The 26615-nt window shown below is 28.0% G+C and overlaps 1 protein-coding gene across 9 annotated transcripts; it reads right to left on the reverse strand.

Annotated features, from left to right (window-relative positions):
• LOC111682383 (protein hu-li tai shao) lies at positions 1-26350 on the reverse strand. Of its 9 annotated transcripts, none has more exons than XM_023444324.2 (12): positions 26099-26350; positions 17452-17624; positions 16883-17363; positions 16093-16813; positions 15900-16023; positions 14226-14336; positions 13873-14167; positions 13669-13809; positions 13523-13594; positions 10527-10595; positions 2118-2185; positions 1-1140 (listed from the first exon to the last, which is right to left on the reverse strand). In XM_023444324.2, the coding sequence occupies exons 2-12, from the start codon at positions 17545-17547 to the stop codon at positions 1033-1035; spliced, it is 2286 nt and encodes a 761-aa protein (XP_023300092.1). In that variant the 5' UTR covers positions 17548-17624; positions 26099-26350; the 3' UTR covers positions 1-1032. The 9 variants fall into 9 exon arrangements, with proteins under 9 accessions (XP_023300092.1, XP_023300091.1, XP_023300094.1 ...); XM_023444323.2 differs by having other exon boundaries at positions 1-1146; XM_023444326.2 differs by lacking the exon at positions 10527-10595.
• Positions 26351-26615: the final 265 nt, after the last annotated feature.

Here is a 26615-nt window from a genome sequence, read left to right on the forward strand (position 1 = left end):
TTATAAAATAATAGGTCAATAGCAACAAGTTGTATATCGGTTGAATTTTGTAATTTCTATGAAGAGCTAAAGTGAACTTTTTTTATATAAATTAAGGCTTGATTTAAAACTGTTTAAAACTTACACATTTAATATGTGGTTTACCAATAAGCAACATGCTAAAAATTGACCTTAAAATACATACACATATATGTATGTATAGTCAAAACCCTACATACATATGAATTTTAGGTTTCACACAATATTTTTGAAATTGTGATATCATACCTTGTATGAAAGTTTTTGGATTAATCAATAAATTATTAAAGCATGATTTTCTATAAATTCTGCAGTTTCTGCTCTGTAAAAAATGTCACTTAAATTGTTGGAGTTGGAATTTTGAAAAACTTATTACAGGATAGTAATTGCTGATACAAAAACCCTCTAAAAAGTTGTGATATCACAAAAACGGGAAACATTTTTTTTGAAATGAAGCCTAATGTATATATATTTTTAAATATTCTATACATTTTCTTTTGTGTTTTACAAATTTTTTATATTAATTTCTATTTTAATTAAATACATAAATGTTTTCTGTAAAATTTAAGGTATAAATATAAATTTATTTTCTATACATACTTGTATGATTTAATATTTAATTTAATGGTTTTTAATTTTTAGTCCTAATTTTGAAATTTATTTATAAAAAATGTTATATGTATTAAAGTTTTCATATCATTCCGTCATTAAGATAAAAGAAATAATTAATAATAACAATTCGAACTGCACTGTTTCTTTAATTTTTTTTCTTAAAATGCCTCTTATTTTTTCAATATTTAGCTTGCACTTGGTAGTTTGTAAATAAAAATAACAAAATTAATTTGCACATTTATGACCTTAATAAATAAATTTATCTCGATGGATAATCAATTTTTTATTTTTCTTTTGTTATTTTTTTTCTTCATTTTACTTTTTTCTTCTATTATTACTCTTTCTAATGATCAGTTTTATCTTTCACTTAAAAATATCGTGCTTCTCCAATTCAAAAGTAGTTTAGGCTTCAGCCTTCTTTTTCTCCTTCTTCTTCTTTAAAAATGATGGTGTTCTAAGGCCCTTCTTCTTCTTTTTGTCTTTCTTGGGTGAACCGTCCGTAGAAATATCCTGAAACCGTAATAGGAATTTGCAATGAGAATATCGTTTGTGGTTTTGTTAGTACACAATAATGAAAACATGAAATGATTAGGTTAGAAAATGATAACAGTAAAAAAAACAAGTAAGAAATTATAATCGGGCGAGGCCGACCATATAATACCCTACACCAGTTACAAGAATAAAATGTGATTTAGTTTTTATAATAAAGCTTTTAAGTTGAATTGTACCTTGCCTCAAATATACTTAAGCCACTTATTTTTGTTTAAAATAAAGGACCGATGTTAACCATTTTCAATAGACTTCGTCTACGGCACCATAAAAGATCATGTGACAAAATTTTATTGAATTATCTCCAAAATTTCGACCTGTAATTTAATTACACGATTTACAAGTCCTTCTCGGGGGTTCAGTTGAATAGGGACTAGGTGAAATAACGGACCAATCTTAACCATTTTCAATAGGCTTCGTGCCTTGGACAATAGAATATCATGTGCCAAGTTTTATTGAATTATCTTAAAAATTGCGGCATGTACCTAAATCGACTCAGAAAATTGGTATACTTTAAGGTGGGTATAGGACCATTATTATTGTGCGTTACAAACATCAGCACAAACCCAGTATACCCTCCCCACTAAAGTAGTGTACGACGCATGTTTTATAGTCCTGAGTATGAATTATACCAGTCTATTAGGAAATGAGCGATATGTACACAAATAAGTTTGTTATGAAAGGCAGTAAAAACTTATGTTTAAGTTGACGATGATTCCAAACAACAGTGTTAAATTCTCAATAAAAAAACACTTTATTATTTTTTGTGGTTGTTAGAAAATTATACTGCATATTTATAATTATTTGTTGTAATCAAATAACTGAAACAATTCAAATATTTGGTGTGAAGGTACATACGTTCAGACTCGCCATTAAAAATTCACTTAGAAATTTCATTGACTAAAAAAATGATTAAATATGATTTGTTAGTGTCTTACCTCTTTACTGCTATGCGAAAAAGTGCTCAAATGGGCTTCCGAGTGATCACCATTTTGTACGTTCTCTCCTACAAAAATAATAAATTTACAAAAATTATTAAACGTTCAATTTACATAAAAATATTAAAAATTGAAGAGTGTTAATTCAAATTATACACATGAAAAATGAAAATATGAAAATAAAAACAAAACCATGCTGTCCATTGTGAAAATTAAAAACAAAATGTATAACATGCAAATTAACAAAACATAATAATGTACAATAGTTCTGTATAAGTACTTATGATTTAAACTATATGAAATAATCTACATAATATTTGAGATGAATGACTACATAATGAAATCGTGACCAATATTTTTTGAAAATATGTTTTTCATATATTTATCAAGATCACTAATAGACCAATTCAAATCATTAAATTGGTAAATATGAAATATGACATAATTATCTAAAAGACTTTCCTTTCCAATCATATGTGATAATTTTAAAAATAAAGGTCACAAAGTTATTGGATTTACGAAAGTTGTAGTACAAGATCAAATCTAGAGTTACATACATACATTAGTTTATAAATTACAAAAAAAATATTGAAGAGTCCTCTATCATAGATAATATATAAAAAAAATTGTCAAATACAACAGTAATACTTTTTTAAATTCAACACACCGTTCATTTGCGACAAGAAATGTATACATACGTCACAGTTCTACATAAGACACTACTTATTCCAAATTATTACCAATTTATCACATATGGGAAATGTTCTGTAGTCGGGGAACACATGTAGACAGTTAGTAAACAGTTCATATCATATTCTCTATTCTGCATTTCGATTCGAAGTTCCGTCACTACAATAACAACTTACAAAAACATAGTTACGATCGAAAAGCTGAATACACACACTCGAAAAGGATTGATATAAAATGAAATTGCTTCTTTTTTCTTACGATTCCGTTTTTTATTGTGATACCAATTTTCGATCGTTGCGTAACTGAATGCGAAACCGTAATCGAAATGCAAAATAGAGGTGATTATGAACAGATAAACCCCTCTGACGTCGAAGAAAATAAATATGTATGTATGTACATTAGCGTTATTACTAATTATTTTAAATACATTTTTATTTCGCGATATAATTTCGACAAAAACTTCCGCACCAAATCTCTCTTTGTTAAAAACCAAGTGATTCAAGTTGTAGATAGACAATTCTTTCATTTAAAACCAATCAATTCATATTGATAATATGATCAAAGTTTCGGAAAAAGTAATACGTATAAGAAATGAAAGATATTTTGGAGATCTTCATATCAATGGAATATCCTAAAAGAATTGGTCAAAAATAAAAATTGGGAAATTTTAATTTAAATGTACATATACATATGTATATTGTTTACAAATTAATTTGCTTTTAAAAATAGATACTTTAGAAGTATAGATTAAATGCAACACGCAAGAATGAGATTGCGCTTTTATTGACTTTTTACTAGGGTAAACAACAAAATTTGATACATTAAAAAAATAAAAAGGTCTTTCCGGTGCGGAGATCCAAAAATCATGGCAATGTCATATCTCAACCTACGTATGCATATTTTATTGTCGCAAATGAGCGGTATATGAACATATATATGTTATAGATACTATGTATTTATAAAAATCGAAAATTGACTACTTACATTGTTGACAATATTTAAGCGGGTATATGCTTTGAAATAATTAAGAAAACTATTTTTAAAATTATTAACCGCACTGACTTTACGATATATACACCTTAAAGTATTTATACATACATAGTTTAAAAAATTATGATTTGTTATTGTATTTATTTTTTTTACCCAAACATTTACTTTAGCAAAAAATACATAAAAGGTTAAAAAAATAATAGAAATAACCTTATTTTGTGGTTTAATTGAATTTTCTCCAAAACTACCCGATGGAATACGCATATGAAATAAATATTTCGTTGCCAGTTGCCAAAATGATGTAATAACTGTACGTTTTTAAAACATAACATAGACATTTTATAATTAACTTTTTAATCATTTATAATATTCATCGAATGAGTTTTTTGGTGATTTGAGCCATTTCTAAACTAAAAACATTCACTTATTTTGAAGCTGGCAACGCATTGAAGTTTAGTGGCTCTTTGTAAAATCGCTTTGTAAATGGTACTCAACCCTACTTCCATATGTTATTTGAATGGAGCTTTTTATGCTCCGTCGTATTTTATTGGTATGTGAGTAAAATTGGGTTTGAAAAAAAAGAACCGATTCATAAAATGTATTACATTCAAAACATGACATACGATTTTAAAAAACGGTAACAGGTAGTTCTGAAAAGTAAACTCTTTATTTAATGAAAAGAAAAATAAGGCTTTCAAACAAAACAAAAAACAACATAAAAATATATTCGGATAAATTTGTGAAAAAATCTAATAAGAGCTCATTTCAAATAAAAATATTTAATTCTCTCGTTCTTTATTGGAAGTTTTAGGGTTTAATGAACCGACATGTAAAGTTGCTGTGCGTATGTCTTCTGATATTTGAGATATTTTTGTCTTACAATCACACATATTTCGTATTATACTATTTAGCAAAATTTCCAATTCATGTTCGAGCATTGCTAGAGTTTGACGATATCTCATGGTATAAAGATTAGAAGATAATGCTGAAGGTGGATGCAACGGAGTTGTCACAGCCGATTCATTTAAGTTAAATAGAGAATGGCGATCAGCTTCGATACAAGATTGGTCTCGACCATATAGAAACACGGACTCTGGAGCAGATAAGCATCTATGCGATGGATTTAAATGAAATGCGGTAATGTTCTTCATTTCTTTTTCACATTGAGAAGATGTGGCGAGTTCTTGAGTGATCAAATTTATTTCATCATCGATGACCTTTTCTAATTTTGTTTTAAATTCCTGCTCGTGGTTTTGTAAATTTTTAACGCAGTCACTGTTGCGTATATTGACGTTAATATGGATCTCAATGGCTGTTGAGGCTGTAGAAGAATCACATGATGAATTTGCATCAGATAATTGTTTTTTAAACGAAGTTCGAGCTAAGAGTGGTTTATCATGGGTTTTAGTTTTATCATTTTTATCACGAAACGATGAAGCTCTTCGTTTCAGGGAGTTTAATGTTAATGTAACATGTTTATTGTCATCATTCCTAATGTATTTCGAAGAATCTTTTATATTATTATGCGACCGTTGTTCACTCTCAGGTTTATGCGGATCGTGTTCGTCATCTCCTATATCGAAATCCATGATAGACTGATGTGAGTTAATTACTTCTGGAATAAAGTTTCTTTGCAAATATGTACGATATAAGTTGTCGTGTGTTGTTTTACGTGTCGATTGTAATTCGAAATTTGAGGAATTATCTCCAGAATCAGTTGTAAAGTGATCATTTTCAGCATCGCCAATATGTGAATGTGTTGCAGCTGGGTAGGTTCCGCTAATTGAAAGTAGCGATGGAAATTGGTTTGACTGCAAATCTCCCTGATTAATATGATGGTTTGAACGATTACGGAAACGTGAATGAGTATGTTGATGATTTGTAATTTCCTTCGAACGATTTTTTTCTTTTGCTGTATTCAATTGTATTTCTGCAACCGAAATAAACGATCCAGCTACATCAGTTTTATCTTCACAAGATTTTGTGTTTTCATAAATATTTGCTTCTTTTCCCGTTTTCGTATCGTTTTCCACATTTATAGACCCAGCAGTCTTGTTGGAATAACTCAATTGTTGTTCATGAGTGTTAGCTTCTAAATTCAATCGCTTAATGAACGCAATTACTTTTTGTCTTTGCAAATTCACTGGTGTTATAGAACATACAGGGTGCATGGAAATATTTGGTATGTAGGTCGAAGGATAATTAAATCCATAATGTGACACTGTACGATAAGGTGGTAACAAATTTGTTGCATCTAATTTTGTTTTATCATCGATTATTTGATCATCTTCTCTTATCATCATCACATTTAAACCATTAATTATATTTTGCACTTCATTTCCAGCACTTGGTCCAACAACACCATGTGGAATTATTGGATATGTGTAATGAGGATAAATTTCTATTTTATGAATCATATACAATAACGTTTGGGATCCTTTTAATGTATAAGAAGACCACCATGATTGATTATATAAAAATGAATATTTTTTTGATAAATTCTTCTCTTTCAACTTATCAAAATGTTCACAAATTTTGTAATACTTTGGCAAACTTATAGATAGAGTTAAGGTTTTGTTACTTTGTGTGGAATCTAAGTTGAAAAAATAAAATTGAAAATAATTGTTTGTGTGTGTATGTATGTGGTGTTTGTGCGTTTATACATTTTCAATATAATTAAAACATGAAAGACGTAACACTTTACTACAAACTACTAAACAATAAATGACACACGAACAAGTAAAATAAAAAGTAGTATAGTATTTTGTATTTAATTAAAAAATAAAAATATAAACTCAATATTTCCCATATATAATAATATATGTAAATTTTCGAAATATTGAATGTTATACGTTAAAATTGCAATATTTACATAAATAATAGTAATTCAAGATATTTTTTAATAATAAATTCATTTTAATCAATCAATCATAAAAGATAAGATTTTGATTTTTAGTTAAGGATACACATTAAATGCTTTAAATATATCCAATTATGTTTGCGACATTATAAATAAATGTGTTTAGTGTAATAGTAGTTGTGAGTTAGGTGTAAGGTAATGGTATAATAGCATTTCCAATTCGTCGTGTACGCTCCCTCGTGATTCTTTTATTTTTACGTTTACCTTACATTTTTTAAATTTTAACTATATTATAGATGTAAGTATGGTATAATGTAATGAATAAATATGTAAAATTTGTTTCCATCACATGGCTAATCTTCTGTTTCAGATAATGAGAAAGTCTGCATACGACACACAATTTCCTCAGTGTATTGATGTAACTCTATGCAATCTTTAAATTTTTGTCGAACATTGTTAATATCCTCTTGAGTGGTTACGCACTCGTTTATGTTATTAACGCATTCGGTAACACGACTGCCAAAGTCATCTAATTTGCGTTTATATTTTTCTAAACGGGGCTGTATTTGTTGTATTTCTTCGCCCAAAGCATTGATCTCCGCATCGACATTAGTCGCAACTCCACTATTTATTCGAGTGACTGCTAAAGTACTATTTATTGAATTTGAGTGTTTGTCCTTTGGTGTAGCAGCGGATGTTTTAATGCCTGATGTTGAAGGGGTTAGTGAAACTTTTGTTGATATTTGCGGCATGCTTATCCAGAATCTTGGAGAACCGTTTACTAGTTTTGACTGAAAGGTATAGACCGCTGATGGCCCGCTCTTGCGTTTTTTAGGAGAATGTATGTATGATGTGTTCTGTTCATGTAGAAGAATTCCTTTTCCAATTTTTGTATCAAAATTACTTTGTAAACGTTTGATTGGTGGAATTTGTCGAGGAACAGAAACACTGCGAATATTTTCCAAAATAAAGTTTCGACATTTTCTATTTTTATGTTTAGTCATATTTGAATTTTTAATAAGAGGGCTAATAGATGCGGGCATATTGTTAACTATAGTTGTTTTGTTTAATTTACACTTTGGTGTCGAAGAATTAAACCTAAGTGGAGTAAAAGAACATGATCGCATAAGAGATTTACTCTTTGGTGAATTCAGTTTTTCTATTTTATTTTCATTTTTTTGCAAATGTAAGGTGGCTTGTTCTTTAATTATCAATTCAAGCATAGATGGATTTAACTTATTACGAATGGTATTTTCTATTTTACCAAAAATTTCTTCACTTTTGCATAAATCATTGGTATTAATTTTTTCTAAAATTGTGCGTTCTAGTGGTGAAAATTTATCTGCATTATCAATGTCATTATTGGCAAAATGTAAACCATTTTCAGAATCGTTTAAAGTTGTTTCTGGACTTTTCGTCACTTTGGACACTTGCGATACATCATTTTTAATATTCAAAATACTACATTTATATTGTAGATGTTTAAGTTCAGGTAATAATTGGTTTATATCTTCAAATTGGTAGTCATTTGCAGAAATTTTAAAGCATTCAGCTCTATGATCTTTCAAAGGTGCAACATCGTTATCTAAAATCTCCATACAGCCACAGTTAAAAAATGATGAATTAAATGTCGATATAGTTGATGGACACTCTTTAACAAATTCATGTAATTCTTGCTGATATACTTTTAAATCGTTTGAATGTGAATATGCCGAGCTTCCATTATTTAATACATGTCCTTTGATGCTAATAGCAACATTTTTCTTAAGATTTTTTGGCGTATCCATTTTAGGCATACTATCTATAATATTTTCTCGATTTTCGGCAAAACTTACATGGTCTTCCCACAATTCCTGAAATTCTAATTTACGTCGTGAACGCTCCTCACGGCTCATTAACTTTTGCGATTTTCCTAAAAAAGTATGAATTTTAACTGTATTTTCGAAACATTCCCTGTTATCTTTGATTTTGATATGATTTGTAAGATTATCCATATAATTGCTGTTATTAGAATTGACACCATTATTATTAAGATCATAATCCACACACTCATCTTGGGATGTATTTATATCGTAAGCTTCAAATTCTCGTAAACTAAATTGAGGACTTACAGTATTATATTGTAGTTCTGAGTACATCATACGTGGTGCTATTTTTTCTTTAAATAAAGAATTTGTCGTGGCTGATAATACATCATCAACATTTCTTTTAGAACCTATTTCATCTTCCTCTTCGCCAACCGAATCTTTTTGGAAGGAAAATATAGAAAAGGATTCATTAAGGTCTGTTATATAAGAATCCTTTTCAGATAAATCGTGGCTAACAGTATTTGCCGTAATGCGCGCTAAATCGTTTTGACCAGAGACCGATTTCAAAAATGAGGATTTATGTTTTGTCAAATTATGCAATTTTGTTTTATATTTCATTAGTTCTGGTTTTAAACGGACAACTAGTTCAAAACAATATTCACAAAGATTAAGATAACGCGGTGATGAAAAAATCTCTTCATAGGATACTGATCTTCGTAAAGGAACATATTTCTGAACATATTCTGGATTAAATAATAGGTGTTTATGGTCTGGTTTGGGTTCTCGCATTGGTGAATTGTATCCAAAATGAGACACTGTGCGAAAAGGTGATTTTAATTTAGAACAAGGAATTGTTGCAGTTCTGCCCCTGTATGAAACATCACAATTATTGTGAGGTACGTCTGCCATTAAGTTATGATCACTCTTTAAAACAAATTCATTACTTATACTTTTAGACTTCAGGACAGATTCAAATATTTTATCACATATTTTGGGAGTACAACAAATTTGGAAATGTTTTTCAATAAGTTCTAGATATTTATCATTTGTAGTTGAATAACCATCGCTTTTGATCCCACAAGATGTGTAAAACGATGTGTCACCAAATTTATCAAGAGCCCTCGATATATATTGATGAGGAGAATCATATATGGACATATTTTCTAGATTAAGATTACCATTACCTTTGTCTTTATGAGAGTGTGATTGAGTCAAAGTGTAAGTGGGTGTATATGTGTTAACAATATCTTTTTGGTTTTGGAAAAATAAATCATTGTTCAATGCATTCAATAGTTTTGAATTTTGATTATTTTGCAATTTTAAACTAATTTCTTGATAATGATTTGAGAACGATTTTGCGTCTTCTTCTTTACCAGCTCCCTCATCTTCTATGGCTGTTTGATAGTGGTTTATTGATGATGAATTGCTCGTTAAATGTAATGATTCATGGATGTTAGAGTATTGTGGCGTTTGATATGGTTTCATAAAATATTGAATATCTACGAAAAGCATACAAATTGATGTAAACATTTTATAACATTATTACAATTGATTTAAATTGTTAAATTAAATAAGATGTCAAAAATCGCAATACATATAATATATGTAAATCCTCAGATAAAATTATTTTTAAATTCATATGTATGTATATAACCGTGACCTTTTTCAAACAAATAAGATGTTTAACTTTCCATTTGCTATAATGAACTTAATATTTATTCTGCAGGATTAAAATATGACCTAATTTCAAATAGACCAGCATAAAACATGTCAATAACTATGATTTATTATTATATTATTAATATTATTTTATATTAATACTATTTGGATTGAGAATATTTTGCAATGTGGTTAGAGATGTACATCGGTTTTATATGACGTACAAAACGTACGTCAATATTAAAGTGAACGATGAATTTTACTATTTACAAAATGATATGAAAATATATAATGTGTGTATGCAGGTATGTATGTATATTGTTATGTATACATCGTTAGAAGGGTAAACAAATGTTATTTTTAAGTTTTATCTTTTATCATAGTAAACGATAAATTCGTTACCTCGACCTGTTGGTGGTTTACGATTTGTAGCAGTGTGGGATCGTTCACCATTTATAAAACTTAGAGATGCTATAACGAACACAATTTGATGATGGCAAAAATAAACAAATTAAATATAATTAAACAATTGATATTGGTTTTTTAAATAATATACACAAATACATGATTTGTAGTTTGGAAATAAATACATATAAGAGTTCTATTAATGTCTTATTATTAAAGGAGTTCTAAAATGTTTGTTAAAGTTTAGCAGCTGCAGCAGTAAAAATATCTACTTAAAAGATACAAAAGACATGAGCTTCATACGTTCACACCTAAGTAATCATCACTTTTGAAAGTGTTTTTTAATTTAAAATGATTTATGTAACGACAAATAATGTCGAAACAAATAAGAACGTTCTAAAGTGATAACTTGTAATAATAATTTTTTGTGCAAATATATAAATATGTCTGTATCTATATATTTATTGGAAAATTTTGGCAATTATTTTTTGGTGTGAACATGATTATTTGCTATTTGAATTTAATGTCAAATAAAAAAAATAAAACAAAAAAGACAAAAATACAACTATATACATACATACTCTGTTCTTTTTTTTTAAAAACCGAAAAAATTAATGAATTTTTTCGAACACATGACATGCATTTCGAAGTACGCAATAAAATTCACTTTTGAAAATATTTAAGGAGCATGCCTTTTATAATAGTCAAAATGAGTTTAAATGATTTTCGAAAATCTATGTCTAATTAAAAACTAGGCATACGCCGCTTCAGAAACGATAAGCAACAATTAATAATTGAAAATGCTTTTATAAAAAAAGAGCTATTTGTAATACGACGAACAAATATTCGACTTGAGGTATGTTTGTATGTATGTATGCACGAAACAAATGTTGATAGTGATTTAAATAAGTATATTTTATACATGAAGATATTTCGGTCGAACTCTAATAATTTTACTGCAGAATAGTTGATTTTCGTAATTATCTTACAATTAAATGTTAAATGAATTAAAAGTGAGGACCTTTAAAAAAGAAAGTAAAAATCAACGAAAACTAAATGATTTATTGATTACACAAACAAAAATGAAAACTATGAAAAATGTAAAAAGAGTGTATTTTCGTTTGATCTACTTAATATTTAAAGATCAAATATGAAAGATTAACTCACCTCACTTTAAATATGCATTTTTTAACAATTTCAATAAGATTGAATTGTAGAAGAAATGTAATAGTTGATTTGATATTTTGATTGTTTTATTTTCTTTCCTAAGCCTAAAATATCCTCAGATTGTTTGTCGGTCAAATCTTTTACAAGGAAAATAAACTTATTCCTTTTTTATGTGCTCTTCTTTATAATTTTAAATATAAAAAATTAAAATCTAAAACTAATTCGCCAATTTACTTTTTCTTTTTAGAGCGGGCTAAAATGTGTGTTAGGAAATAAAAAGGGAGGTATACAAAATGATTTTATATTTAGAAATTTAGACAATTGTGTTATTTAAAAAAAGCGATGCCAAATTAAAAAAAAAAAAAAATTTAAAATCTTACGGCTATATTCATAACGAAATCATAATAACTAGATGTAAACATCAGCATATCTATAATCTGTAGTACGTATTTAATATAATATCTCAGCAAAAATATTTTTTGAAATTGGTCAATTTCTGATTTCTTTAATACGTTTTAAATATAATGCGTTTTAAATGCATATGCCTATCTGTCATATATAAAACCGTGAAAAATTTCATCTAATTCGCTCATGTAACTCTACAATAGAAATTGTAATATTTCACTATAATTTTGTATTCTCTTAGGATTTAAAGGAAACGTGCATTTTAAACAATGTTTATTAAAAATATTTTACATTATAAAAGATTGCTTAAGAAGAGAAGGGGAAAAACAAGTTGACTGACTGTTTAAAGAATTTTTAAAAATAATGTGTGTTTTTACTCTGAATTTTGTTAATAAAAATTGTTTTTATTCATTTCACGCAAAAAAAATATATTTAATCATTATTCAATAATTCGTAATATCTTCAAAAATTAATAAACTGCAACAGGAAAATTCACATAAGAATCACCAAAAGCAAACTGTTTTTCTAAATACCAACCCATCCCATACCCGCTAATGCTTAAATCAATTACGTTTCATCAAAAAATTAACCAGTTTATTATCAATGGACCACGAGCATTTCCCACTTCTTTTGCATTTTGCAAGAAAGACTTAATTGGTGTCTTATGACAACATTCGTTAATGAAAATGTAAGGCCTTAGAAAAAAGATGTTTTTCGTTATGAATATAACTCTAAATGCTTACCGTTTCTTAAATTAAATGTATAAATGAAATATTTTTAAATCTTATAATCTGTTATTAAATAAAAAATTAAAATTATTTCTTTGGTACGCTCAGTGAAGAAAAAAAGATCAAAAGTAAATAAATAAAAACTGCAGCTGTTTTTGAAATTTGTAAAACTATAAGTGCGTTTGACTACAATATTGGAAAATAAATAGTAAAGTTTCTGAAGACTGGAGAGAAGAATTAACTGATGACTAGTAGAAGTGTAGGCTATCTTTTAACAATTATCTTTTAATACACGCTGTACAACAAATTGGTTCTGTGAAAAAATAGCGTTGTAAAAATTTAGCTTAAAAAAACCTTTAGATTCTATAAAAATATTATAGAAAGCATATCAAAGATGCATAAAAAATGCTCATTTCTAAAAACTACGATTAAGAAATTGTCGGTCTTTACATTGTTATTATCAACTAGTGTAAATTTTGTGGATAAAAAAATTAAAAGGATATAAAAAACAAAAAAAAATAAAAATAAATATATATAATAAGATCAAAACTTAATTTAAATCGCCAATTATTAAAATTTAAACAACGTAAAAAACAAAGTTTTGAGACAAGACACATTTTGAAATAAATTCAAATTAAACAAAACAAGTGCAAAAATTTGGATTTTTTAATAATATAGAAAACGCAGACTTACCATCGCTCAAAACTACTTCTGGTTGACTGGGAACTGGGGCCTGTTCGGTTTGTATTCTCATAACATGGTGTTCTATGTTTAAAAAATAAATTTATTAAAAAATATAAGAAGATTTTCAATGTTTTTTTTTTATAAATTGTTCTTACCTGAAATATCTTCTGGTTCTGATTGACTAACGGCGGCAGTTGTAGTGGTTGTGGTAGTTGTAGTTTGTTTAGTTTGTTGCTGTGCGCCTGATGTTTGTAATGAACTTAATGCTTCGGATTCAGAGAAATCGGTATCAGTGTCTAAAATAAATATTCAAGTAAATAATAATTTACAAACGTTTTCAAATTAAATTTTTAACTTACATTCACCATGAATACTTTTCTTCTTACGTTCCACGGTACGCTTGTATTCATTTAATTCGTCATCAGTTACATTATCAAATGGATTTTTAGCATACGGAGCTTTGTATACAGTTGCATTATGTTGAAAGCCACGCTGTATAATGCCTTTTGATGCAGCGCCCATTAAAACAACATGATCACCGGCTGAACTAACAGTAGCATCTTTAATACGGTTTGCCTCATCCCATGTAACACCTTCTAGAATATGTGACTGAGGACCTGCTGATATTTTATCGGCACGACGATTATCCTTAATCTTAAATAGAACAAACATTTTCAAATGAATGAAATCATGACCTTTTTATGTAATATACCTGTTGTTGAACTCTTTTAAATTCCTTAGGATTCGTATTGACTGGCACAAATTGTAATGGATCGTCAATGCGCACAGGTGTTGAATGAGTCGGCGAACCTTCAGCAACCCACTATTTTTTTATACATTTTAAAAATCCGTTTAAGTTTTATTATGTACAACCATTCAAATATATGAACCAACGACGTTGCGTACGAAAATTAAAATGGAAAGAGAAAGAAATGTTTTGCTTAGTTTCATCCAAACCAATAGATTCGGGTTTATACAAAAAAAAAAAAAAAAAAAAAAAATAGTTTACAATTCAAAAGAATAGGTCGATATAATAACGTACTTAAATACAATCCACATATATAATTGCATGAGTTAGTTAATTACTACTTTTTGTTTATTTTTTGAATAGTTGAGATTTAATAAATGGCGAAAGTGTTAAAAATTATCAATTTGTTTATATTTTAGAATAACAATCATATACATAGATTTTATTTTTTATAGAATTAGCGACAATGTTAGTCATTATTTTACATACAGTGAAAATGAAAATCAAACAAACAAAAATGTATAATTTTGTGCCTAAAATAATAAAATTTTAATCGTAAAAAATTATTTAATGCGAGAAAATTTTGATAAAAAAAATAAATAAAATTTGTCATGCCAATAAAAATAATGCAAACACATATGCATGCAATAAATTACGACTGAGTAGGGCTGATCTTTATTCGATGTCAAAGAAGTTTGTTTCAGTGTCTATTTTTTATTTAAATGTAGAAACAAACCTATAGAATATTTTTTATGTTATGAAGATACAAGCGAACATTTGATCAATTAGAGTATAGCCTCAGCACTAAAAGCCAATTAGAAACAAAAAATTTATACTAATAATGAAAAATTGTCGCCTCGGTCAAATTATGTATTTGATATTTAGGAATGTTTATAATTCTTCAAATATAGCATAATAGTGCAAAAGGTTTGGATACATTTTGTTTTTCTTATTATTATTATTTTTTTTTTTCAATTTCGAAACATTTTTCTTTCTCTTTCCCATTTATCTTCGAATAAACAAGTTCTTAAGTTAAAAAAACGACTGTAAACCTACCATATTAATATTTTAGGCACAAAATTATTTAAAATTAAAATAGTTATGTTTGATTTTTATCTATTTAAAAAGCAATTTAATTTCGATACTTTATTGAATATCAAGGACTATTACTATTATAAATATTTTATGGTATACGAGACACACAAAGCATTAATATATCTGTATATTATAAATGATTACTTATATAAATTGGAATGACATTTTAATATATGTATGTATATGAATAGGAAACAACTTTTTTAATTGTATATCATATTATGTATTCAAATATTTAGTCAGTTTGTGTTGTTTCTTAATTCAAACAAATCAAAGTAAAAGCCAAAGAAAAATAAATTTTTATTTGTAAAATTACTTGGACTAACGAACGCAGAGCTTTCACTGAAATTAAGAAATTTAACTAAATGTTTGTGCTTTTAAAGGAATGTTTAATGGTGATGATTGAATAAATTGATTGATATAAATAGTTTTAAAAAGTTATATAAACCACCAAATAAATGTGTTTCATTGTTTTTGATTGAATACTTTATCTTAATTTTGATTTTCTGTTTGTGGATTATCTTCAAATGTAATAATTTCTACCTTGGTTATCTTTTTGGGGTCTGGAGTGCCTGTTTCCAACACTTCGACTTTTTGATATACATTTGGTGAATTAAGCCAACGGCTACGATCTCCACCTTTGCGCAAGTCGCCTTTTTTCCAGATACTGAAATATTTTAAAATAAAACAGAAATTAAAAAAATAAACAATATTTTAAGTTTGTTAAACAACCTACCCTTGACGGAAAAGTTCTTCCTCTTCTAATAAATAACCCAAAGATGATACTGCAGGTGGTAACTCAACGTCATTTTTAGGTTTAGGTGGATCGGATTTTATCAAAGGATGTCGATAAATATAGCCTGTGCGATAGCCAGCATTATCAAGCATACGCATTAAAGCCTCGAACTCAGCACCGCCCACACGCCATTTAGGTGCTTGACCTATTACTTTTGTTGTAGTTTCAACACCTTCCTTCTTCTCTTCTTCTGACTTGTTGGAATCAGTTATTGTCGCTGCAGCAAATTTCTTTTCTAAGTCCTCTGGAGGACGTCTCGATTGATCGTAAATTATTTTACGTGATTCCTCGGGAATCAAAACCAGATTATCCAAACCAACTGGCAGTAATTTAAGTTGAGTTTCACAAGCCTGAACAATGTGACAGGCAGCAAAAAATGCTTCTTCAATTGTTTCTCCACAGCACAAGGCACCGTGATTGGTCAAGAGCATAACCTTTGAGTTGGGGCCCAAATTCCTAACCAATTTATTACGTTCTTCTTCGTCATGAAGGTAACCAGTGTATGAATAAGTTGTTAATTCGCCCAAAACACACGCATCCTTAGTCAAAGGCAGTAAACCGGTTTTTAAAGACGATATAGCTACCACTGGGCTGCAGCCAATATAGATAGCGCAACGAATATCTGGTCGTGCAGCGTGTACCGCAGAATGAAGTACAAAATCTTAAAGGCAATCAAAATAAATATTAATATTCTTGAATATTCGTATCTCAAAATAATATTATAACTTACGACTCTTATTGACACCAAAATTTGTAGTGCCTTGTTCAACAATATTTCCTTGCATATCAACTTTGTTAAGCGATGAAGCAGTTATCTCGTGGTACAACAATCCAAAAGGATTGACCAAAAAATATTCCTGGTCAACTTTAAGACGTGCAGTAATCTGAGCACCTAAACCTTGGGTCCATCCATATAAATCTAACAAGCGAAAAGTTGCAGCCAATTTGCAACGCAAAATTTTTTCACCTTTTGCATAGCCCATTGACTCTACACCACGTATGTCATTAATGGGCAACATGCAGGTAGAAGTCTTAAAGACGCTACCAACACGGGACGATGGCACACCAACTATATCAGACAGTTGTTGTAGTATTCCTGCTGCATTTCCGCTATCTCGAGCACAGTCAACAATACGTTCTAATTCTTCACGGAAGAGTTTTGAACCCATAATAGCTTCAACGCGCTTACGACGCTCCATTTCACGCATATCCTAATGAAAATATATTTAAAATATAACTTTATATTCACATCTACTAATATGTCTACTTTTAAATATTTTAATTTGAAATTAACAATACCTGTTCAATATCGGCAGGTCGGGCTTTGCTACTTTCTTCATCTTCAGCCGCTGACAAATCAATGCCATTCTGCGGTGGTTGTTCGACTTCAGTCATATTTATTCGATGAAAACTGAATCTTTTTTAAAAATTAATTGCTTTAATAGACAGGACACGACAACAAAAATGTTAGCCTGAAATAAAATAAAATGTAGTTTTAGTAATTTTGTTTTTTTAATAAATATTTAATAATTAGAATCTGCAAACAAACACACACCCTGTTACTATCTTTGTTGGCGTCTATATGAAAAGTGTCGTCATCACAACTGACTACCGCACGAAAATGTCTTCTACAAACACAATTAAGAGAGTAGTCATAATACAGAGAGAGAGAAAAAAACAACTAAATACACCAACAATTGCATTAGGGGTTACAGGGTGGAATTGAAAATTGTACTCTATATATATGTATATATATATCTAAAAGTATGACCTCAACATTCAGAAACAAACAATATTAAATACAAATAAAAAAGAGAAAAGGTTTACATACTCGAAATAACATAAAAATGTGATATCATAAGAAAGCGAAACAGGGAAATTTTGAATTAGTGATATATATAAATAGGGGTTTATTTGTTACAGGGTATTCAAAAATATTTGTGCAATAAAATATGATTTAAGTCGTATGGGGAAATGTATATTTTGCCATTTTTAAATTTAAACATTTGTATGGAAATTATATGGATTACTTTACTAAAAGTTTCCTGTAAATAAATTACATAATTATTTATTATTAAAATTAAGTTAAAGTTCTTCAGATTTATGTTATTTATGATACGATTCAAGCTCTCTTTGGCTCTGGGGCAATTTTTGAATTTATTGACGTTTTTATTATTTATTTATATATTTATTTAAACAATGTTATATGAAAGCCTTAATAGGCCAGTCAAACTATATTACAGATGCAAATGCGTTCCCACGACAATCGGTTCTTCGCACCGGAACGACTCGGAGTTCAACGAACATCAACCAAGGATTGTCAACCCAGCCACACCGACCTTACACCTGTCGCTGCTACAACAACAACAGAGGCAAATAGCAACATATTTGAATGTGCTGAAAATCTGCCAATTACAATGGCAACCTTTTATTAAATTCCCCAAGTAAATAATATTGCTATTGTGTTGAAAATTCACGAATAGTTCTTAGTGGCTGGTTATTTCGCCGTTGTTGAAGTAGTTCGCAGTATTGCAGGTTATATATATACTTGTATTGGTGGTTAATTGTTAAAAAATAATTACAATATTTTAAAATTAAATGAATTGATAAAATACACGAATTTTTATCAATGTTTGTTATCAGCAAAGTGTATTGGTTATTTATGTAAATATTGTTTCTGTTTTATTCACATCGTTTAGTTTATTTTCGTACTCTGATTTGAATTGTGTTTTAATATAGTTGTACATACATACATATACAGCTTTCCGAACGTATGAATAGACAGTACATTTTTTATAAATACAGAAATTGTTATTATAATTTCCGCTCAATTTATCTAAAAAATAAACAAATCACAATTATATGTCTCAAAAGATCTATAAAACATGCAATAGTGCAAATTTAATAATTTTTGAAAGTTTTTTTGTTTTATTTTTACTGATCTTTATCTTATCATACGAACAGAATAACAAATAAAGGACATAATTCAGGATATTTTATAAGATCGGTTCCTTTTATGTACAGTGATATCGTACACCCACTGGTTGGCGTTAATATACGTAATATAAATATATGTACGTATACGTACATATGTATATGTATACAAATCTTTAACTGCTGATTAAAAATTTGACGTGCAGCACGCGAGAATATTTGTATTAGAAAAAATAAGAACTAACAATAAAAAATGTCAATGAACTATGCTGTAAACAGTTTCGATCTTTATTTTCAATAGTGGGGTGACAGTTGTTTTTGTTCCTGCACACACCCTTCTTAAAAAAATGTCAATATTATTTTGCTTACAAACATTTGTACTTACTCTCTTTATAAATTTGGAATAATAAATATGGTAACAACAAATTATAGAATGATGTCATGAATAAATCACCCCCTCTGGATAATTCCTTCAATTAAAAATAAAACTGCGCCGAATTCCACTAAATTTATATGGTTGTATATGCATAATAGTATATAAAGTGGGGTTTCACCACTGTTAACATTTTATAAGGATTGTTCCATAAATGATCCTACCCCTCATATATGGTCCGCTCCAAAAAATGACTTTAACACTTCAAAATACGATTAGTTTCCTGCGAGGAAAAATCTATCTACCGAATTTTTTGAGAATCGGTCCATAATTAACTCTAAACCCCATATAAGGTCCCCCTCAGAAAATGATTTTAACATTTCAAAATACGATTAAAGTGCTGAAATTCGACACAAGTATGTTTTCGGCACAGTCGAATATAATACTCTTACTGTACATACATATGTAGGTAATTTTTCATTCCAATTGTATAATCTTATTGTCATTAACTTAACCCACAAATGTTGTATATTTCGTTTGCGTATTTGCCGCATAATAAGCTAAAAACATATGTATATATCCTATGACCCCTAATATAGCGCTAACGATATTTTCAGTGACTTATTAATGATGCTAAGGAGAAGCTATGTGCCAATTTTCATTTTTGTCTAATTTTCCTGAGGTATTATTTACATTCCAATATCAAATGTTTTTTAAGGTTAAAGATCAAAAAATGCGTAATCTCTTGCAAAGACAGGGAATTTTAATTAAATTAAATATAAAAAGCTAGTAGTATTAATTGAAATAATTTAATTTTTGAAAGTGGCTCATTTATTCTATGATAAAGTAAATATACAAACTCAAATACATTTAAATTAAAATGTACTTGAGACAACATCATGCACGATAAGTGAGTATAAACACAATAATATTCGCTAAAATACTACTTAACCACGCCTCGCTTAAAACCAACGTAACACATTTTTGAAATTAGTTTTTTTTACTAATATGTACCAATGATGAAAGAAAAAGTTAAAACATTTCATTAACTATGATATAAATGTGATAGATATTTACATATATACATCTATAAAGTAATAAATCATTAAAAACCTAAAATATTGATGAAACAAGAAAAAATGTAAGAAGGAAATTTTAACGAAATACATTAAAGTCATGCGCAGAGTAAACCCATACATTAAAGATATATTTTTATGCATTAGGGTGTATGTTTAAAAAATCGCGTGGGAAATATTTTCCAAAGCTGATGTCAGAGCTTTTACAGGTTTAATCTCTAAGTATAAGATGTGCAAAACTTAAGTTTTTTCTTTTGATCATATCTAAATAAAAGCGTTGCACTTCTCGTAAATTTTGCATTGGAATCAAAGCTTTTATTAAGGTATGAACATTATTTATTTTCGTTTCTGTGTACATATATTTATTTTGGAAAAATATTAACACTCATATTTTTATCTTAACTTGTAGTTTGAGACTTTTCCATTAAAAATGTATTTCTTGTATTTAATTTTCATCTTAAAAATGTTACTAAAAATATCTTAAAAATGTTAATATATCCCTAATAAAAATGTACGTATATTTATGCATACATACATATGTATGTATGTACATATTTAGGTACAATGTGTGTACAAAAATATATGACATCATTGATTTTAATTTTTATAAAAAAATTGTGATATATTCCGATTAATAAATATTTCTTCTTTATATAAGAAATTGAGTGTTGTGAGTAAGAATAATCGTAAACATACATTTGACCTATCAGTTACCTATACTGAAGTCACAAGGCTAGATGTACACAAGTCAATTTTATTGATTTCTAAACTTTGCCGCTTTCGTAGACAATGGTACATTTAGACAAGACTTTAATACACATACATATGTATGTACATGTGTAATATAAAAGTTAAAGTACACTTTAGAAAAAAAATAAAGAGTACGCTTTAAGAGAAAAATAAAAAAGAAGACGAATAAAAACAAGTATATCAAGTAAAACTACATTAAGTGTACAGTTGAATCTGTAACACCACTATTACCACATTTTTTACATTTTATGCAGCATGTAAATAAATAAAAAATAAACACTTAAATAACCCTAACACTTTTTTACAGTGTTGCCACCGAGAATATTACCTATCATACATAATACATTCCTAAATTTTACATCAAAGATAACTTTTCCAGAGTACAGAATAATTCCTTCTTTAGTTGATGGTCATTATTGAAAATTGATTTACGCGTATTACCTATAAGTTATAGGCTATAACAAATAACATACATATTTATGTATGTATGTATGTACTACATACCACACTTTTATTCAAATATCGTTGCTTGTTTAGGTTATATATTTTGTACGATAATATAAAAGTTTTATTAAAATACATATTACAGAATGACTGGGCAATTATAAATGTACTTTTACCGATTTTTTAACAATTATTCACTTTATGCTAAATTTTCTGTCGCTATTACAAGAAAATAAATAATCACACATTACTCGGTATGTGATTTTAGATTGTGGAAATACAAACAAATGTATGCTTTATTATATTTATACAAACGTGTATGTTTGTGTGTCTATATGTATTAATGTGTAAATAAATTCACTTTCTATACATAAACAATGGCATTTATACACAAACATGTATTTATAGAATTTGTTTAATTTTATGTGTCACCATTTAACAGTTTTCTATTAAATTTTTGTCTAGAAAAACATTTTACCATAAACAAAAATAAAAAAAAAAGAAAAGAAACGAGCCAACAATCTCGTCACGAAAGTAGTTTATTTTGGGTATGAGTAGGTTATTGTCAAATAATTATATTTCCGTTAATTTCTATGTTGATTTTTACATTAAATATTCAGTTTAGAAAAGCCGGAAGATGTTTTTACATACATATGTATATTATTTTCACTTGTTATAGATTAACAAGGTATTAACAAAATAATATATTTATATTTAGCATAAAAACAACAACAAAAATACAAAATAAACCACAAAATTTGTATATTACTGGCGGCAATATCGGTTTAAATAATTCAACACTAGACTAAAATACATAATTATAAACCACTCAGTCGGGGATAAATTTACAATTAAAAAAAACAGTTTAAAATAAATTACTATAAATATTGTTATTATTCTTTAAATATTTATAAAAATCATTTTCACACGGAACATTTTGAAAAATTGTAAAACTATCCCAAAGATTTGAATAGGGTGGAGATTCTGTTAGATATCTTAATAGCCTTGATTTTGAACAGAAGTATTAGACAATTTGTAGATTTGGTTAACTATCTATGTCCATAAAAATTTTACCTAATTATTTTTGTCCAATATACATTTATTCACATACATACAGTAAATTTTACACAAACGTATGTATGTATACGTATAGATTTAGCAAGTTTAAAATTGACAACACGTTTCTTACATGATTATATGATAGAAATTGCTAATACATATTTTGCATGAATATCTATCTATAAACAATCATTTGTATGTTTATATGTACATACAGTATTGTACGAAGCCTAAGAAAACAACTTTTTTGGCAGTATTGTTCGAAACCTAAGCTAAGCATCTTTTTTGGCAATGTGTACAAAACCTATATTTTCTGTTATATTCTCCAGCTGCTATGATTTTAAAATGACGATTTGTAAATCTGCGCTTTAATACCCCTAAAAGATTCCCTAATGGATTTGAGTCTGGAGATTTCGAAGGGCAAAATATGACCACAACCGTAAATGTTTGCTTTCCATGCATTTTTATGTCTTTATTATACTGGGATGTAACCACATATGAGACTAACAATGGCGTGGAATGGAATGGGGTTTACTTAAATAAATTAGATGTTTGTTGACAAACTGCACTTGTGACTAATCCATTCCATAAGGGTGTTAAATGGATTAGTAGTATTTGGAAAAATTTCGAAATTAAGTTTCGAACATCTATTTTTAGAGTTAATTCAGTTTTTATTTTATTTTTTGTGACACAGAGCGAAGTGCAATTAAACTTTTATTGTTGTAATTATAAATATACAAATCAATAAGGTTATAAATCAATTAATATAGAAAATATTGTTATTTGTATACCTTGCCAAAAACAGTTCCTTCGATTTCGAACAATACTGTATATCTTTGAAAACAAATAATGATGTACACACATAGGTAGTTTATTATTATTCATTCATTTAAGTAACATACCTTTCAAGGCCAAACTAGAATTAGCAGACAAAATTATATGAAACAAGAAGGAAAATAATATTGAGTGATATTCGTTTGTTTCTTTAAAATTTGAAAGAAAGTAAATTGGGGAGGGTATTATGCGTTTGTGCTTATGTTTGTAACACCCAAAAATATTGGTCATTTACCCACTTTAGAGTATAACAATCGGCTCAGAATCACATTTTGAGTCGATTAAAATCTACATAAATAACTTTGAAGTAGACGCTAATTCCTCCACCAAAATTTATTAGGATAGTCCATATTTACCCTACCCTCATTTGAGTAAGTTAAAAAATTCCGGAATTAAAGTAAAAAACGAATTAAATGTTTTATTATTTGTGACCACTATTTTTTAAAATGGTTTTTTTATCTTACCTAGTTTTAGTATTTAGGAAATTCGAGAGTAGCTGTTTTTATTTTTGTAGAAATTGGGGTGTACTAATTATTGTCAAATTGTCTTAAATAATTAGTACAAATTAAGTACAAATTTGCAACCGCTACTGGTCTAGTATGATTATATTTCGTACTCATTAATGATTTTTATTTAAAATTTTTATACTTGTTACTGATACTGTAGAAACATTATGTAGTCGACACTCGTTATACCCATTGAACGGTTCTGAAGTTTGTTTTAAGTCACCTTCCTTAAAACAGTTCTTGTTATGATTTAGAAGTCTTACTAACAATATTTTCAGAAAATTTGTTTATGTTTTAGAAATATTTAATTATTATATTTTTTAAATCATACTCAAAGCTTTGAAAGAATTCATTCCATATTTTTTTGTAATTGAGTTATATTTTAAAGAATTAACAATTCTTCAAACTCATTATTTACTTATAAAATACATTTTATAATAAACTGGTAAACAGCTTTATAAAAAAAAATCAAGTTTAATAAAAATGTACATACAATGAAATACAATTATCGTAGTTTTAACTAGTATGTTGAAAAATTTCCCATTATTAAAAAATATTGTAACCAAGTGCGTAAAAAGGAAGATTTTTTGACAGCGTGCCTCTACTTACCGTTTGAGGGTAACAATACTGTCTCTGTCACACTCGTAAATTTTAAAATATTTAGGCCTTCAAAAATTTATTTTGCGGCAATTATAAATTAAAAAACCCTCTAATTTCTTATTTAGGTTTTACTCTTAAATTTTCTTATTTAGGTTTTACTATTAAATTGTTTAATTTTTCAATATATTCTATTATTAAATGCACTTTAAACCTTTTTCAGTGTAACAACAAATATTTAAAAACACGTACACACAAAACATTTAATACAGCCCAAACGTAGTGCAATCAAAGGCAGTTCAATTTCTATTGAATGAAGGAAATTTTAAAAGAAAGAGATGAATTGAAAATGCCAAATGAAATACAGAGAGCGCCTGTGCAAGAATAAATGTTGACAATTAAAAACAGCATTAAAGCACAAACCCATAGCACATTTTAATGTAGTCGGTTTACCTTGCACAAACCAATTAAAAAATTTTTAATCTCCTAGACTAATTTTATTAAATTGTTATAATAATTACATATATGGGTAATTTCATAAGATTTTAAATTATATATGGTATTCTTTGAGAAGCATTAGAGTTCAAAGATATGTATGATCCATGCGTTACAACTATTTTATATATATGTATGTATGTACATAAGAATGTATGTAGATGCAAACAAGTCTATTTAAAAATCCAGTTTGCTCAACATACATAAACAAAATAGAATAAATACATAGTATATGACCGATTTTATGTACATATCTATAGTCTTATTAAAACATAATTTCGGTGATTGATGAACGGAAAGAATTTCGGTTATTTTGAGCGTTTTAAAAATACGTGGTTGTTAACACTGATCTCAGATATTAATGGAAACAAACATACAAAACTAAATAATTTTTATGAAAATTACAATATTTTAAATAAATATTTTTATATTTATTAATAAATTTTGTATTGCAAGAATTTTAATTGCATCACGTATCATATTTATTTTATGGAGATGTAACCAGTTTCCAAACGAAGGAAATTTTTAATTTTTTTTTTTACAGCAACGCCCATTTTCTTTCATTTAAATTTGTTGCAAATACATGACTAATTTTAAATCACATACACTAAATTATCTTGTCAAATCCTCAACACACATCCTTAAATTTGAGTTTTTTTTTTGATTGTATTACAATTTTTAATATATTTTATTCACATTGTACAAATTATGTATCTTAATTAGGAACATGAGAAACGACGACGCCCGATTATGTCATAACTACAAAATACACACACACAAGCTTAGTACAAAGCCAATAAAAAGAAAATAACAATTAATATTTTTTTATAAAATATGGAGGCGTTTGCCGGTGTTTTATAACTTTTAATAGCGCTTACTTTTTTAATTTATAACTTCCTTTTTATTTTTTTAAATCCAGGTTTCTACTCGGTATTGTACGTTTTTAATTCACCCGCAATATATTCGTTCGTTTATACTTCGCTGTTATTTCTGTTGTTTTTATTTCAAGTCGACTACAACACAAATTTCCCCTTATCATTCAAATTTTTCGAAACCTAATAATGAATATCCCAATTTTTTGCTTTTAACTGTTTCTCATTTTCTATTGCTCTAGTTTACTTCTTATAAAAGACTGAAAGAGAGGAATATATGTTTACCAAATTCAAATTGGAAGTATTGTTTCATGATGATGTCATTTTAAAACACATTTAACTCTCTAAAAATGTGTACTAGAGAAAATTTCCCTTTTTGAACAGGGATGATATATAAAAACATACATGTTATACATAGTGAATTACCAGTTCGTTTTTAATGGGATTTATTTTATTTGTATAAAACGAGGATTCGTAATAATCGAGATAAAACGAGGATTCAAGTACAATTTTCCATTTTTAT

Source organism: Lucilia cuprina, chromosome 6 (assembly GCF_022045245.1).
Source record: "Lucilia cuprina isolate Lc7/37 chromosome 6, ASM2204524v1, whole genome shotgun sequence".
Classification (NCBI taxonomy): Eukaryota; Metazoa; Arthropoda; class Insecta; order Diptera; family Calliphoridae; genus Lucilia; species Lucilia cuprina.

What these genes read in the sequence shown, in the direction of transcription:
- LOC111682383 (XM_046955589.1), bottom strand. Translation starts at nt 17,547, where the DNA reads ATGACTGAAGTCGAACAACCACCGCAGAATGGCATTGATTTGTCAGCG. An exon ending in AGAACCAGAAGATATTTCAG is followed by an intron (nt 13,595 to 13,668) that starts GTAAGAACAATT and finishes TTTTAAACATAG; the next exon opens with AACACCATGTTATGAGAATA. An exon ending in AGAAGTAGTTTTGAGCGATG is followed by an intron (nt 9,965 to 13,522) that starts GTAAGTCTGCGT and finishes TGCTTTTCGTAG; the next exon opens with ATATTCAATATTTTATGAAA.